At 38.2% G+C, this 13822-nt stretch overlaps 1 protein-coding gene across 2 annotated transcripts in view; it reads left to right on the top strand.

Annotated features, from left to right (window-relative positions):
• CRIM1 (cysteine rich transmembrane BMP regulator 1) overlaps positions 1–13822 on the top strand; it is a 177401-nt gene that overhangs the window by 12938 nt on the left and 150641 nt on the right. For both annotated transcript variants that reach the window (XM_030268444.4, XM_072927186.1), the window contains exon 2: positions 1560–1733. In XM_030268444.4, the coding sequence (XP_030124304.4) occupies positions 1560–1733 (174 nt within the window). The remainder of the gene's footprint in view (positions 1–1559; positions 1734–13822) is intronic.

Here is a 13822-nt window from a genome sequence, read left to right on the forward strand (position 1 = left end):
TGTCTATATACTGTTATTTCTTGTTAGTGCTTAGGCTTCTGTTGAGTATCAGGCTACTGAATGACAGTTTTGTATTGGCTATGGCCTCTCCTACTGAAGGACAGCCTCTGATAACCCCAACAAAAAAAAGAAACCCACCATGCATAGCTAGAAGATATTTTAACTTTTTTGAAGCGTTTCTTGACAGGATCTGTATTGGAAACTTGCTTGATGAGAATAAATAAATTTGAGGTGAGCTACTTAGAATGCGCAGTGTGAGTACTGCTCTTGAATATAAGAATATAAAGATTAAAAATATCTATTTTTTCCTGTTGTCATTAGTAGAAGTTGGTGGACTCGGTGCAACTATTTTGTAGCACTTAATTTTTCAAGCTTGTCTGTCTATAAAACATCTGGTGTTCTGTAATGAAGAATACATATTGCCTAGTTTATTTTCTTCAGTCTTGGTTGAAAAAATATGTGATAGGACAAGGGGGAGTGGTTTAAAACTGGAAGAGAATAGGCTTAGATTTGATTTTGGGAAGGACTTCTTTACTGTGAGGGTGGTTAGGCACTGTAACAGGTTGCCCAGAGAAGTTGTGGGTGCCCTGGGAGTGTTCAAGGCTAGGCTGGGTGGAGCGTTGGGCAACTTGGTCTAGTGGAAGGTGTCCCTGTCCATGGAGGGGGGTTGGAACAGGATGATCTTGAAGGTCTCTTCAAATCCATTCTTCTATCTTGATTAATCTTCTGGCTTGATTAATTTTCTGACTTGGTGAGAATTTGCTGTGTGTGCACTTGACCTAAGGCAACTGGGATATTGTAGAACTGGTAATCTTTTTGAATTCTGGATTGACTGGATTTGTATTTCTTTCTGGAGGAAAAAAAAATCTCGTTGCATGTGGTTTTCTAAAAGTTACACACCAGTTACACACATTTGACAGGACTGATTGAGCAGAGGGATTCATCCTGGCCCCTCTATCCCTAGACCCTTGACAGCAAGGAGTGCAGTGTGCTTGATCAGTTCTCCAAGAATATGTATGATAATTCAGGACTGCTGGAAAACTCATTTTTGGTCATATAATGGAATCAGAGGTCTGGCATCTTGCAGCTTTTCTGTAATAAAAAGTTATCTCCATGGAGTGAACTCTATGTGATGCATTTTTTTATCATCCTTTAAAATACTCTCTTTCTGACTCAATTTTAACTTCTGTAACAGCTGCAGATTCTGTACAATGCTCTCACTTCCATTATAAATATAACTTCAACTATCTGCAAAAGTTATTTTTGTTAGAATAGCACTCAATTGTACTACAGCTACGCGTTTTCCTAACATGACATAGTTTCATACAGATGGAAGTAAACAATGCCAGTTGCTTTAGCAAAATGGGCAGTACAGCAGTTGCGAGACATGGTATTTTGCAAATCCCACTGTTTGAATTAGTCTGTTAATTTTTTAGTCTGTTATCTTCTGTTTAGCACTGTGTTGAACTTCAGGTGAACTGCACCCAACTCCAGAGCAGCTGAAAATTACATACTGCAGCTGAAATCCAATAGTGAGCGAGTTTGTTTGTTTATTTTAGATGAAAACTGGGATGATGATCAGCTTCTTGGATTTGAACCGTGCAATGAAAACCTTATAACAGGTTGTAACATAATCAACGGGAAGTGCGAATGTGACACCGTTCGGACCTGTAATAATCCATTTGAGTTTCCAAGCCGGGATACTTGTCTGTCGGCCTTAAAAAGGATTGAAGGTAAGCACTTGTCTTCAGTGTTTCAGAGTTAGTAATTTTTTTCTGTGCAGTTGATGAAAAACTAGAGTTAGCGTATGTGTTTAAGGATGACTTGTGAAGTTTCACATACCTCTGGTCTTCTACATGTCAGAAAAGAGGTGTATGTTGTAGAGGAAGATAGTACCTCATAAGCTTATTATTCCAAATGCTTAAGTTTAAGATGGGAAAAAACATGCTTTGTGTGCTATGATGTTTGCAGATTTTAAGGCTAAAGAGTTCTGTTTATAGCTTGTGGTAGCTACCTTTGCTTATCTTCAGCTGCAAAGCAGTGTGAAATACTCTTTAGGTGTGTTGATATGACTGAATCGTGAATAAACACATGAAACACAAACATGGATTTTAAGAGTAAAGACATAGTAAAGGAGTAGTTACTGATTATGCTTATATATTTTATTATATGAATGCATGAATTTATATTTTCTTTAAGTTTACATAATGTTACATTATCGTACTGCTTCTATGCTACAGTTCCTCTGTTCCTTTGATTATATTTGTATTAAGCCTCATATGTTTATGCTTATGCATACATCCATATTTGTTTTCCTTTTTTTTCTTTTTATTGTTTATAGCTAAACTGGGAGTGAGTTGGCTCAAATATATCCAGCTTGAATTAAATTTGCATGGTGTATTTCTGGATTGTTCTGAACAGCAATTAAAGGAGTGATCTTGGACCATTTTTTATGATGCTGTAATTATTGTTTATTCCCCAAAGTGCTCAGGAACATGCAGAAGTTGATTAGTGGTGTGGATCTGCTTAATTAGACTACTTTAAACCAATGTTTAAAGTTGTATGGGAAAAGTTAATGTATTTATAAGGCTACTGACCACATTTTAAGTTAGGGGATCTTTGACTTAAGTGTGATGTCATATCATCTGTTGTACTTCTTTTGTGTTAAGAAAAATTGATTTTGTGCTACAGACTTTAAGTAAGGAGATGTTGTGAGAAACTGAAGAAACATACTCATTGTTGGTCATTATGTTGCTCACTAAAGGCATACAAGTGCTTGGTCTGGGAATTTTGTGGGTTTTTTTCCTTATGCAACTCTAGGAAGAGCAGAGGCAGAACCTTTGGTCTGTTGTTGATGCAGTAGTGGGCAATAGCATGTATAGGCTCGTCAGTTTTACCGCTTCTCTTTTCACTTGTGAATATGTGACTAAGTCTGTAGTATTTCAGCAGGACTCTACTGGCATGGCAGTTCTTCATGTACTTGCTGTGAAAATCTGCTGTGGGTTGTCTTTTTGTACTTTGCAGCCTTGGAAGAAATGGACTTAGCTTGTGGAATGGCATAGCTGAAGCAGGTTGATTCTGAGTCACTTGCTTTCAGCAATCTCTTTTTTTTAAGCTAAATTTTCATTTTTAAAAAACAGCATTTCATAATTATGCATGAGGTAGCAGTATTCTACATTTAAACTGGTACAAGAGCAAGGTAGTGCAGTTATTTTTTCAGAGGTGTAGTTTTCTTTTTTTTTCCCTGTAGGTTTTCTTTCTCTGTGGAGTGGGGAGGGTGTTCTTCCAAAGCCTCAGACTGTGGGGCACCAGTAGAAGTGTTTAGGGCCTGTTGACTTTTTAATTTTTCACAGTTGGAAAGGATGGCTGAAGCAAGTGTTGAAGTAACAACGGTACCTTTAAATAACAGAAGTCTGGCAGTTACAACTTGAGTGTTATAACAGTCCAGCTTTCACTCCTAAGAATGTGAATTCGCATTTGCATCCTCAGACTATGAAACTATACTACTGAGGGATGTTGGACAGTAAATCCCTTTGTATTTCCTAATAGACAGGCAAAAGTCATAATGTAATTTTGATTTCCACATTTTACAGGTATTGTTTGTTAAATTTGCCTACTGGGTTTTGCCTTGTAAATGTTTATTCCCTCTTTCTCTGGCTAGGATTGGTAATTGAATGCTAACTGCTAATGGAGGTTGTTTCTTTAAATGCATTAGTTCTTGTTTTGGTAATTAAAACCAAAGTAATGCTTCATCCTGTACCTAAGCTAACGGAAAAGAAGAATAACTTTTTTCCACTGGTGCTTGCCACGTCCCTGTTTGCTAAGCAAGCCAAGTCTCTTAGGTAAAATAGAATAGACACTTTGGTGTGTCTGAGCCAGTATTGCTGCCTGGATATTTCAGGTTTTCAGATTTCAGTGGTCTGAAAATAGAATTCAGCCACTTGGAAAGTCCACCTGAAACATGGCTTAGGTAGCACACAAACCAGACAGTTCTGTGAGCATGTTAAAATAGAGAAATATTTCACTTTATTTAAGGCAAGCTGAATCTTAAAGTGTAGTGTCATGTAAAAAGGGATGATTCATAAGATCTGTTAAATATGTCAAATTAAGATTTTCATGAAATCCAAAGTACTGATGTATACTTCACTCTTTTGGCTTGTCTGTTAAAGATAATAGCAGGAAGATTTGAAACTAGTAATTTAAACCTTTAAATACTCTAATAGGATCTGTTGCCATGGAAAGTAGAACCAAGGGAGGGTAGTGTAACTTCTCTTTCCTCGCCACACTTTACATGGATAATTAAATACACAGTGTGATTTAAAAGACTTAAGATGAATATCCGAATGATAGATACACTATAATAAGAGTTTCTGAAGAAAACTGCCCTGCCTGCTGAAAGCCTGCAGATAAGGAATCTGTTGCATAGATACAACCTGACAAGCAACAAACAGTGAGCTGAAATCTGGAATCCCATTTCCATATGGGAATGTACTAAGGTATTGAGGTTTTTGCATGTACTTCATTTTCTTGTGCCTTTTCCTGTTAGCCCCTTCCCTTTCAAGAGCCTTTCCAGTCGTCTTACTTCTTTATCTAGTTTGTCTTAAGTTTTTCAGCTTGTGTGTGGTCTTCCCCTCTGGGCTTCATGTCAATTCTAGCTTTCTTACTCTGCTAACCCAAAGTTTTCTCTTGTTAGCTTCATGTAGGATCTTTCTTTTCCTATTGGCTTGGGTTCTGCCTGCCTTCCTGGGCTCCTCATATTTCATTCCAGCTTTACCTCTCTCTATCCCTTTCTTTGCCTAGCTATTTAATTCTGTTTGTATCCCAATTCACTTAAAACAACTTCTACCCCTCTGTCCCAAAATCAGTTCACCTGGGCTCTGATGTCATGTTGTTTAGATGTCATTGACAGGCCTTGAAGCCATGTTCTTTATTTTGTCTCCCCGAGACGTGCTCTGCCCTGCACTGGGAAACCCTGTAATGAGAAGAAATTAATCTCTACTGAATTGTGTGTGACCTCTTTGGGGCACTGATGTCTCTTGGGAAGAAAGTATGGCAAAGCTAAAGTGCAGTCTCAGTAATGCAAGTACTCAAGGCAGTTTTCTCCATCCCTTGCCCTTGTTTTCCTGGAAAACAGTAGGATTAGATACATTTGAAAGGATTGGTTTGGTCATAGAACTTGGTAGCCAAATTCTGTCTAATTTTCTTGTAGACATGCTGAAAATGTTTAAAGAGTTGTTACTTCCATAGGGTATATAGCATAAAGCACATTTATGCTTAGAGGCCTCCCAACTCCATCACAGGCTTGAAGTGCCTGTTTCTCTACATGAACCATCAGTGACTTTCCGTAGAGAAGGTTTGTATAGAGGTCATGAACCATCCTGCTACGAGGAAATGCACACATTTGGGCCCAGAAAGAAACTGTCTGGAAAAGCTATTGCACACCTAGTAATAATAATACTAACAATAATAGATTCCTGTGTTGGGGTTTTTGGGTTTGGTTTCATTTTTGTTATTGTTGTTTAAAATGCTTTTGGTTATTGTTTTGATGAGTGCCTGTTCTGATATGGTTCAGGAAATCCTGTGTTCTTGACCTTGGAAAGCTTGTTTCTATTCAGGAGCCTTCTAATGATGACAGCTTGGTTGAACTTGGACTGCTGGAGTGGACTGTGAAAAATATGGCTGGGGTGGAAAGTGATGAGATTCCTTCTTTCTGATGAGCTACAGGTCATGACAGGAGTCTTAATAAACTGCATCTATGCATTCTTGCAGTCACAATTTGCAAGAATTAGCTGCAGCCATCACAAAAGAGTCAGTTCTTCAGACTTGGTGTGAGATGCTAAGGATTGGGGATGAGGAATTAAGAGAGGAAGTAATTTTTTTTTAATCAAGATAAATTTGTAGGGCATTGATAGGAAATAGCATGGAAAACTTGTAATGTGGTGGCTATTCAGTTAGCTGAAAATCTAGTTTCAATGGCTGTACTCCAGTTCTGGGGTCTTGCTTTCTCTCCCTCTATGCCTGGCTGGCACCAGTTCAGATAGCCCTACAGAGCTTTAAAGAATGGGAACCAAAGGATGTTCTTGAGCTTGCTCCTCCTCCTCCTCTACTAGAGCAGGCCTGGATCTGGGCTCTTAGGCGCTGTTGCTTCAGAGGCATCGTCAGGTCTTCAAATGATAGCTATTCTAGCAGGGAACTTCTATTTAGAAGTGAGCTATCTCCTCTTCCCTCTGGGAAGTGAAGGGCAAGTTGGGGGTCAGTGCATCACTGGGGGTCAGTCTTTCACTAGGTGGGCTGTACATCAGGCTGGGTTCTCATCAACTGATTTAATAAGAACTTCAATCTACAGATTCTTTCAAAGAGTTTGCTTTGATAATACCAGGTTGTGACACAGACAAACATGTTTTCCAGAGAGCATAAGTGCTATCAGTCATAGCAATGATAGTAGTTTTGCCTCATAGCTTCAGTGTACACTTGAGCTGTAAGAGAAGAAACCAGTCAACTTCATCAGTTCTACTCTATCCAAACCCATAAGCATTTTCCATGACAATTAAACTCAGGCTTTATTCAGGACAAATGTGAAGGATAAAATTTGTGCCTTTTTTAATGAAAGATCTGATTAATGCTTTAGGTTTATGAACTTCTTTTACTTTTATCTCTGTCCCATGTAAAATGTGCTGCTGATACTAAATTATTGAAACTGTTGTTTTAAGAATTGTTTCTTGGTTACCTGGCTTGCACCTTTCCAAGCTATTCACTGCTGTCCTTCATAGGTGAAAGGAAAATGCCTTTTAAGTTGCTGGTATCTATTAAGCTGGCTTATTGCAATGCACTCCTTGCATTCCATTATTTTTACATGTAACTGAATAACTTTATGCTGACAAATGTTGCCATACCTGTTAGACCAGTCCTGGAATAACAAATATGAGAAGGTAATTTTATTCTGAGTGCTTGTTTGGTTGTTGCTAAGTTTGATTTTGTGTAAAACTTCACCTGTGTAGTCTTAATGACTGTATTGAAAAACTAGAAGAGAATAGATCCAGCTTTATGCTGATTTATCAAGCAAAGAGTGGAGTGAAATACTTTCAGATGTGCTTAATCTGATATACTTTCCACTCCCCTTGCACAACAATTAACATATGTTTTTCCTCAAATAACTGAACTTTGAAGGTTGGCATGTATTAGCAATAAGGAATGCAGTTGGGGTAAAGATCCAGATTTTACCCTTGAATATGCTTGTGAGAGCCAAGTAAGTGCATTTGAAGGCAAAATTTCACATGAACACAGAGAAAACCTATAGTGTAGCTTTTGGGCTTTTTTTCTGAATGCATAGAGACAGAAGGGAAAAAACACATTTGATATGGAAATAATACAGATCAGAAATATTAATATGAATATCAATATACAAAGCAATTTTCCAAAACAAAAAAGGAAGAGAACTCAGTCATTATCTTGATAAGAGGGTTCTGTGACAGTGGCACATCTGGCACTGCAGTTGCTTTCACAGCATGACAGTGCAGTGTTATTTGCAGGACTTGTCACTTTTTCCTGACTGTAGTTCCTCAGAGAACAGTTCCCTGATCAAGGATGTATGATTTTTTAGCCAATATATTGACTCTTTTGGGGTGTCCTGTATTTAAGGCAAGATATCACACAGACAAAATCTATGCCATGAGATTTCAAGATAACCAGAGGAAAATCTTGTAGAAGTTTCAGAAAGATATCAAAAGGGAAAACTGACTTTCATATTTCTATATTGATGTGGCTGGATACCTAATTTTAGGCTTAATTAGATTATGAATAATGCAGTTTGTATTAACAGGGGAAAAGCTGCATTGCAGGGACTGTTAGGAGGGAAGACTGAATATAGAACACAAAACTGAGCAGCTGGTTAAAAAACCCTAAATTGTTACTATTGCAAAAATTGTTTACAATTCTGTGTCTTTTCTATTTTTTCCTGCCATTTTATGTAATTGTGTGGTGTTTTTGCAGTGTAGTAACTGAGCTTATTGCCTTGCTGTGCTGCACTTGCTCATGTGAGCTGCTGTACAGATGTCATGCCTGCTTTTCTACATCTATATCCTCAGGCATGTAGTGTGAATGGAGAGCGTACTGGAACTTCCATTTGTGACACTTCAGTTTTCTTTAAACTTGTTTGAGATTGCTGTGGACAGAAGTGTAACTTTTACTGTAGGCTCTGGGATAGAACTGAGTGACAAATGCCTCCTACAAAGCCAGCAGTCAGATGTAATGGTCAAAGCAGGGTTGTTCCTAGAGACAAAGGAGCATTCTTCTTGCCTTTTTCTGTTTCAAATGCTTACCTGCATTCACCTGAAACTGAATACAAGATAACTGATTGTACCTGGAGCTTCTATGAAACTAGGGAAAAACAGGGCAGGTATCTTACATTTGGTCGGATCTTGCGCTTGATAAATTCTGTGCCTCCCAAAAGCTCTTTTCCATGCTGGCAACTAGGCTGTGCTTGAAGTAGGTCCACTTTAACTGTAGTGGCAAGCTACAGGATAAAATGAATACTTGGCCTTACTTCTGTTCAAGTTGAGGAAGAGAGTGAAAATGGAGCAGGTGACTTTCAGCAGAACGCTTCCAGATGCAGTGTTGATTTTAAAGATCAAAAGTTGGCTATGTGTGACAGAAGAGACCTGAGCGAAGATCTCCAATTGAATGGTGTGTAAACATTAGGTTAATGTCACATAGTAGCAGGAAGCTATATTCCTGTGGCTGGGTCACAGGTCTTGTTTTGACAGGGCAAGTCTTGTTTGGATATAGGTGGTGTTGATGCTGACAGAGATAACTGAGTGTTGAATGAATGCATGCAGTGATAGTGGTATCAATGACATATTGGTCAATATGACAATTTTAGTACAGTGGCTGTGTCTCTATAAATAATGAGAAACAGTTTATTCTGTAAAATCAACTCTTTTTTTTTTTTGTTGTTGTTATTGGATCACCTTCAGTAACTTCGCAGTTATCTCTTATAATATATTGGCATATTATAATATGTAATATACCAATATTTTGGGATGCTGAACAGTTATATAGTATGGGACAAGTTATTTTAGCACTTTGTCTCCAAGTTTAGGCCTTGAAGTTGTTGTGGTGTTGTTTTCTAAATAAAACAAACACTATTGCCACTTCTACATCATCCAACTGATTTTTCATTGTAATAGAATGATGCATTACCAGCAAATTGTTTGTGTCCAAGATGTGTGTATGTACGTATGGAGACTTGAATCGAAGCAAGATCCTTTGAACCAGTTGGCTTCTAGAGAAACTTTGGTTTTAAATGTGAAACCTGATCTTGAGAGTATTTGGATTTTCTTTTGAGAAAGCTATTCAAAGAATTTCTTAGCCTTAATGATGATAAAGAGCTCTACTCACTCCTGAATTCCTGCATGTGTTCTCTTCCCTGTTTTTCTGGATTCCCTCAACTGTTCTATGTTCAAAGTATTTTTTTTTTTTTAATTATAGCTGTTAAAGTTCATGAAAACTCCCCTCTTCATTCAACAAGTAACTTACATAGTTCACCTAGAATCAGATGTTATGCAGCTTGTGCCTTTCTGTCCAGAAGAGCTAAAGCTTTCAATAACTCTTGGCTTTAGTAAGGAACAGAAAAAATGGTACTTCTGTATGTTTTGGACATGTAAAAATTGTTGTCATAGTGACAAACCAATCTACATAATTTAAGGTGCTAGAATTTAAATGACTTGTCAGATATCTATGCCAAAATTGCAGCTGCTATAAATGACTGCACTAATACTGTTCAATGTTGAATATTTTTGGCACTAGCATATAACTTTAGAAGGACAAAGAAAGCACTTTTTTGATTTAAAACAAATATAAAAAGACCACCAAGCCCCAAACTGAAAACTCAAATCTCTTTTGACCCCTGGTTGGGAGGTACAGTCATATACAGCAGCAGAGGAAATGCTTGACATTCTCATCATGTGAGCTGGGGCTTCCAATCCTTTTGGCACATTTATATGAGTATGTCTGAGGTCTTTCTTTGCAGTTGTCATGTCAGGCTTCTTGTAGACATAAATAGGGAACAAAGTAATGCCAAAAGCAATATATTTCATCTTTCTGCTTTGGATCTTTCTGTAATTTGCATTTATTGCTTTATGGGAGTTTTGAACACAAGTTCCTAAACTCTTGTCCATGTTTAGAAGTCAGGATTGAGTACTAGTATCAAGGTTTTACAACTTGAGTAAAAATATATATTTTTAAAAAGCTAATCTGGATGCTTCTGAAGAAAACCACTTCAAACATCCAAAATGGTTTAATAAACTTGTGACTGATGTACCACACTACAATGATGGATAGAAAACAAGATGTCAAGTCTGTTAAACAAAATATTCTAATTACTGTGCTGTTATAGTTTGTGGGCAGTGTGGGTATTCTTTACCTGGGTAGATCACATGTGACAGAAAACTAAAATAGCAATCTTGATGTTGTTGCTTTTGAGTAGTCTTGCACTTCATACTGCCGTGTAAGCTGAAGCGTTAAGGCATGTACTTCAGTCTATGACATCATTCTGTGCATCTGGTGCTTACCATGGTGCATGCCACTGCTCTTGGCTGCCAGCTTGCAATAACTGGATACCTTCTGCTGGGGCTTTGGATGTCCTTCAACATAGGCACACCAGGTAGAAAAACAAACACCTTGAGCCTGGAACTCATCTGCTGGAGCTGAAGAGCTATTGGGAGTTAAATACTGTCAATCTCCTTGAACTGGATCTTTCCCTGAACATGTTGCTGGCGGCTGCCAAGTCAAGAGCTGCCAAGAAGAACAGAGTAAGGCAGTACTCCTCATCCCAGCTTTACTAGAAACTGGAAACTCCAAGTGAGCCAAGCAAGATCAAAGTACAGTACATGTGTGTGGAGTGCGGGAGGAGAGTAAACTAAAAAGAAAGACATACCCATCCTTTTTTCCCTGACATCTTCTGCTAGTGTTGGAGAGTTAAAATGTTTAATGGATCCGGTGCTAATGTTGTTTGTTGTGTGACCTTAGATGTGTTTAGTAAGAAACTGAGTATTACAGGACAGCGGATATTTGGGACAGCATACGAGTAACTGAGGGTGGATGGGACTTGGATCTTGGCTCGAGGGCTGTACCTGGGTAGCACTGTACCTAGGTAGCACGGTTATTACAAAGAAACATGTGATCTGACTGGTTTGCTGATAGGTCTGAATCTCTTACAAAACATGAAATACATAACACCTAATGGATGAGTCTGAGGCATGGCAGAAAAATGAAGAGAAGAAGAAAAGGTTGTCATTTTCAACATGTAAAGTGTGGTGGTTTAGAAATTTTCATTACTGCATAAAGTTATTCTAACTTTAGTAAGATTTTTGCTTTCTAGGCATGTGTTTGCTTAGTCTTTTTCAAAACTCTGTGGGGTGTTACTGAGATTTCTAAACCAGGTCTGTAGGAGCTAGCATCACATAAAGGGATGGTATGCATTGGTACTGCTTATAAATGGTTTACTGTCTCCTTTGCTATTGTCCGAGCAAGCTGTTTATTGAAATGAGGTTAAACAAAGACTCTGGTTAACCTAGTTAACAATCCCTTATGTGGATTGTCCTTTATAGGGAACTGTGCTTTACTACTGTATTCTGCAGGTTCCTTTCACTGCAGAAGAGTTTCAATGGACCTGTTCAGTACTAATGTGAAGTGAGATTAAGTGAAGCTTGAAAACGGAGATAAAGATGTAACTTCACAATAACACATCCTTAACTTCTTTTGAATGACACTCCAATAATGTGAGTAGCTGTCCTACATGCAGACCAGAGCACGAGTGCTCATTGTAAGAAAGTCCTGCCCTTTCTGTAGCCACCACTAGTTTGGTTCAGGAGGCTGCAGACAGAAGTGTCTGTGTCTGACACTAAGTTTACTCTGAGTCCTGCATTTTTGAAGCATTGATTTTCCAATGCACTCATTCCAATAATCTCTTTCCACTCAATCCTAGGGACTATTGCTGTAAAAACTATTAGCTCATTGCCAAAGGAAAGAGTGCTTTCCTTTATAGCAGAAATCTAGTCTGTCTTTACAGCTGCAGTCCACAAAACTCATCACTGTGTGATCAAACATGGTTTCACATCAAGTCACTCGTACACCTCTTTCAATCACTATGGTAGTTCTTACTTGTGTAATATTTTACATAACTGAAATTCAAATCTGGAATATGGAGTAAGAAATAAAACTTACTGAAATCTTATTTTCTCATACAAGCCCAGTGGAAATCTGTGAATCATTGCTAGGTCTTCAGGCTTAGTTCACCTGTGAACCCCTTGTGGAAGATCTTCCCCTTTTTTTGTTCTTTTTCTCCTCCCACTCCTTAAGGGCAATATTGTCATAGGCTACATACAGTTAAGGAACTTACTAGGAGTACAAGGATTGCTATGGAGTTGGAGGAAAAACTTGGGAAGGCAAAGGAAACTTGTCAAAAGAATAAGACAACTGTATCATATTTGGTTTTGTTTGTTTGGGGTTTTTGCCTTTTTTGTTTTGTAGCATGGTGGCTTGTTTTCTTCTGCTTAGCGAGGGGTTTTGTTGTTCTTTGTGGTTTGTTTGCCTTTCTGGACTGAAGCTAAAATACCTCACCCTGTCTGTTATTTACTATGTTATGTGTAGTGGATACAAACCAGAGGACCTCATGGTGTTCCAGGATTACAGAAGATGGCAAATGGGAGCTGAAACCTAAAATAACTGTGCGGTATAGCCTAATAAAAATAGGACATCACTTTAAATTTCTTTGTCAATTTTCCCACAGAAGAAGCATAACTGTCTTAAATTAAAAGAATTGTTTGTTACCTGGCTACATCTGTGTGAAGTGTGTTCTCTGAATGTAAACCTTTGATAAGGCTTTTCTTAAGAAGAAATAAAAAACCAGCAAGCTACTCTGTGGCTTGTAGTCCAGTAGTTCCGACCCATCCTGACTAAGTTGAATGAATTGATACTTCCTTTCTCATCCGTGTTTTGTGTAAACAAAGAGTGACCTAGTTTAGGCATTAAGATGCTTCTGGCTTTGAATCCCAAGTGGAAAAGGGGGCTTTTGAGTTTATGGCCTGGTGAAAAGGGGGATTTCTGCTGCCTCTTGCCCTAAGGAGTTCATGTCTCTATGCTTCTTTGTGTCCCTTCTCCCTGTTGCCTTGACATGACGTGCTGTGTGTCCATGCTGTTGACCTGGGGAGGGGAATCCCTTAAGCTATTGGGGCCAACAAAGATTCTTTATTGACAAATTGCAATTCAGATGGTGTTGTGAAGAAATGAGGCTTTTATCATTCTGCTGCTTTTGTCCCTCAGTCTCTGCTCCCTGTTTCCTGCTCATGATTACTTTTGAGATTTATTAGATTTGAACAATTTCAACGAATGGGTAAATACTTCAAAGATATTACCATTCTGTAAGTACTGAGTATGGGCAGGTACTATGAGACTATACAGCAGGAAATCTACTTCAATATGAGGCAGCAGAGAATCTGTGGCAGCTGGAGGACTGATGAAGAGACATATACTATTACTATTTGAACAAATAAAAAAGCTTCAATTGAAACTCTCATCATCTTGTGTGCTACAGAATGCAATTCTGAAAGGACGCCGCAGGGGACCAGGCTTAGTAATTTCAGTGCTAGTGAAGCTATGTGTTCTCTATTATGTTCTCTGCTGTCAAATGCTTCCAGTAAAAAAAAAAAAAAAAAAAAAAAAGAAAAGTAATAGTAATATGGTAGATACAGTAATTCGAAGCTCTAGATGCCACTAGGTGGCAGAACCCCTGCATCTATTTTGTTAATTTCTTTCTGTGCCTTGA

The sequence above is a fragment of the Taeniopygia guttata genome, chromosome 3 (assembly GCF_048771995.1).
Source record: "Taeniopygia guttata chromosome 3, bTaeGut7.mat, whole genome shotgun sequence".
Taxonomy (NCBI): domain Eukaryota; kingdom Metazoa; phylum Chordata; class Aves; order Passeriformes; family Estrildidae; genus Taeniopygia; species Taeniopygia guttata.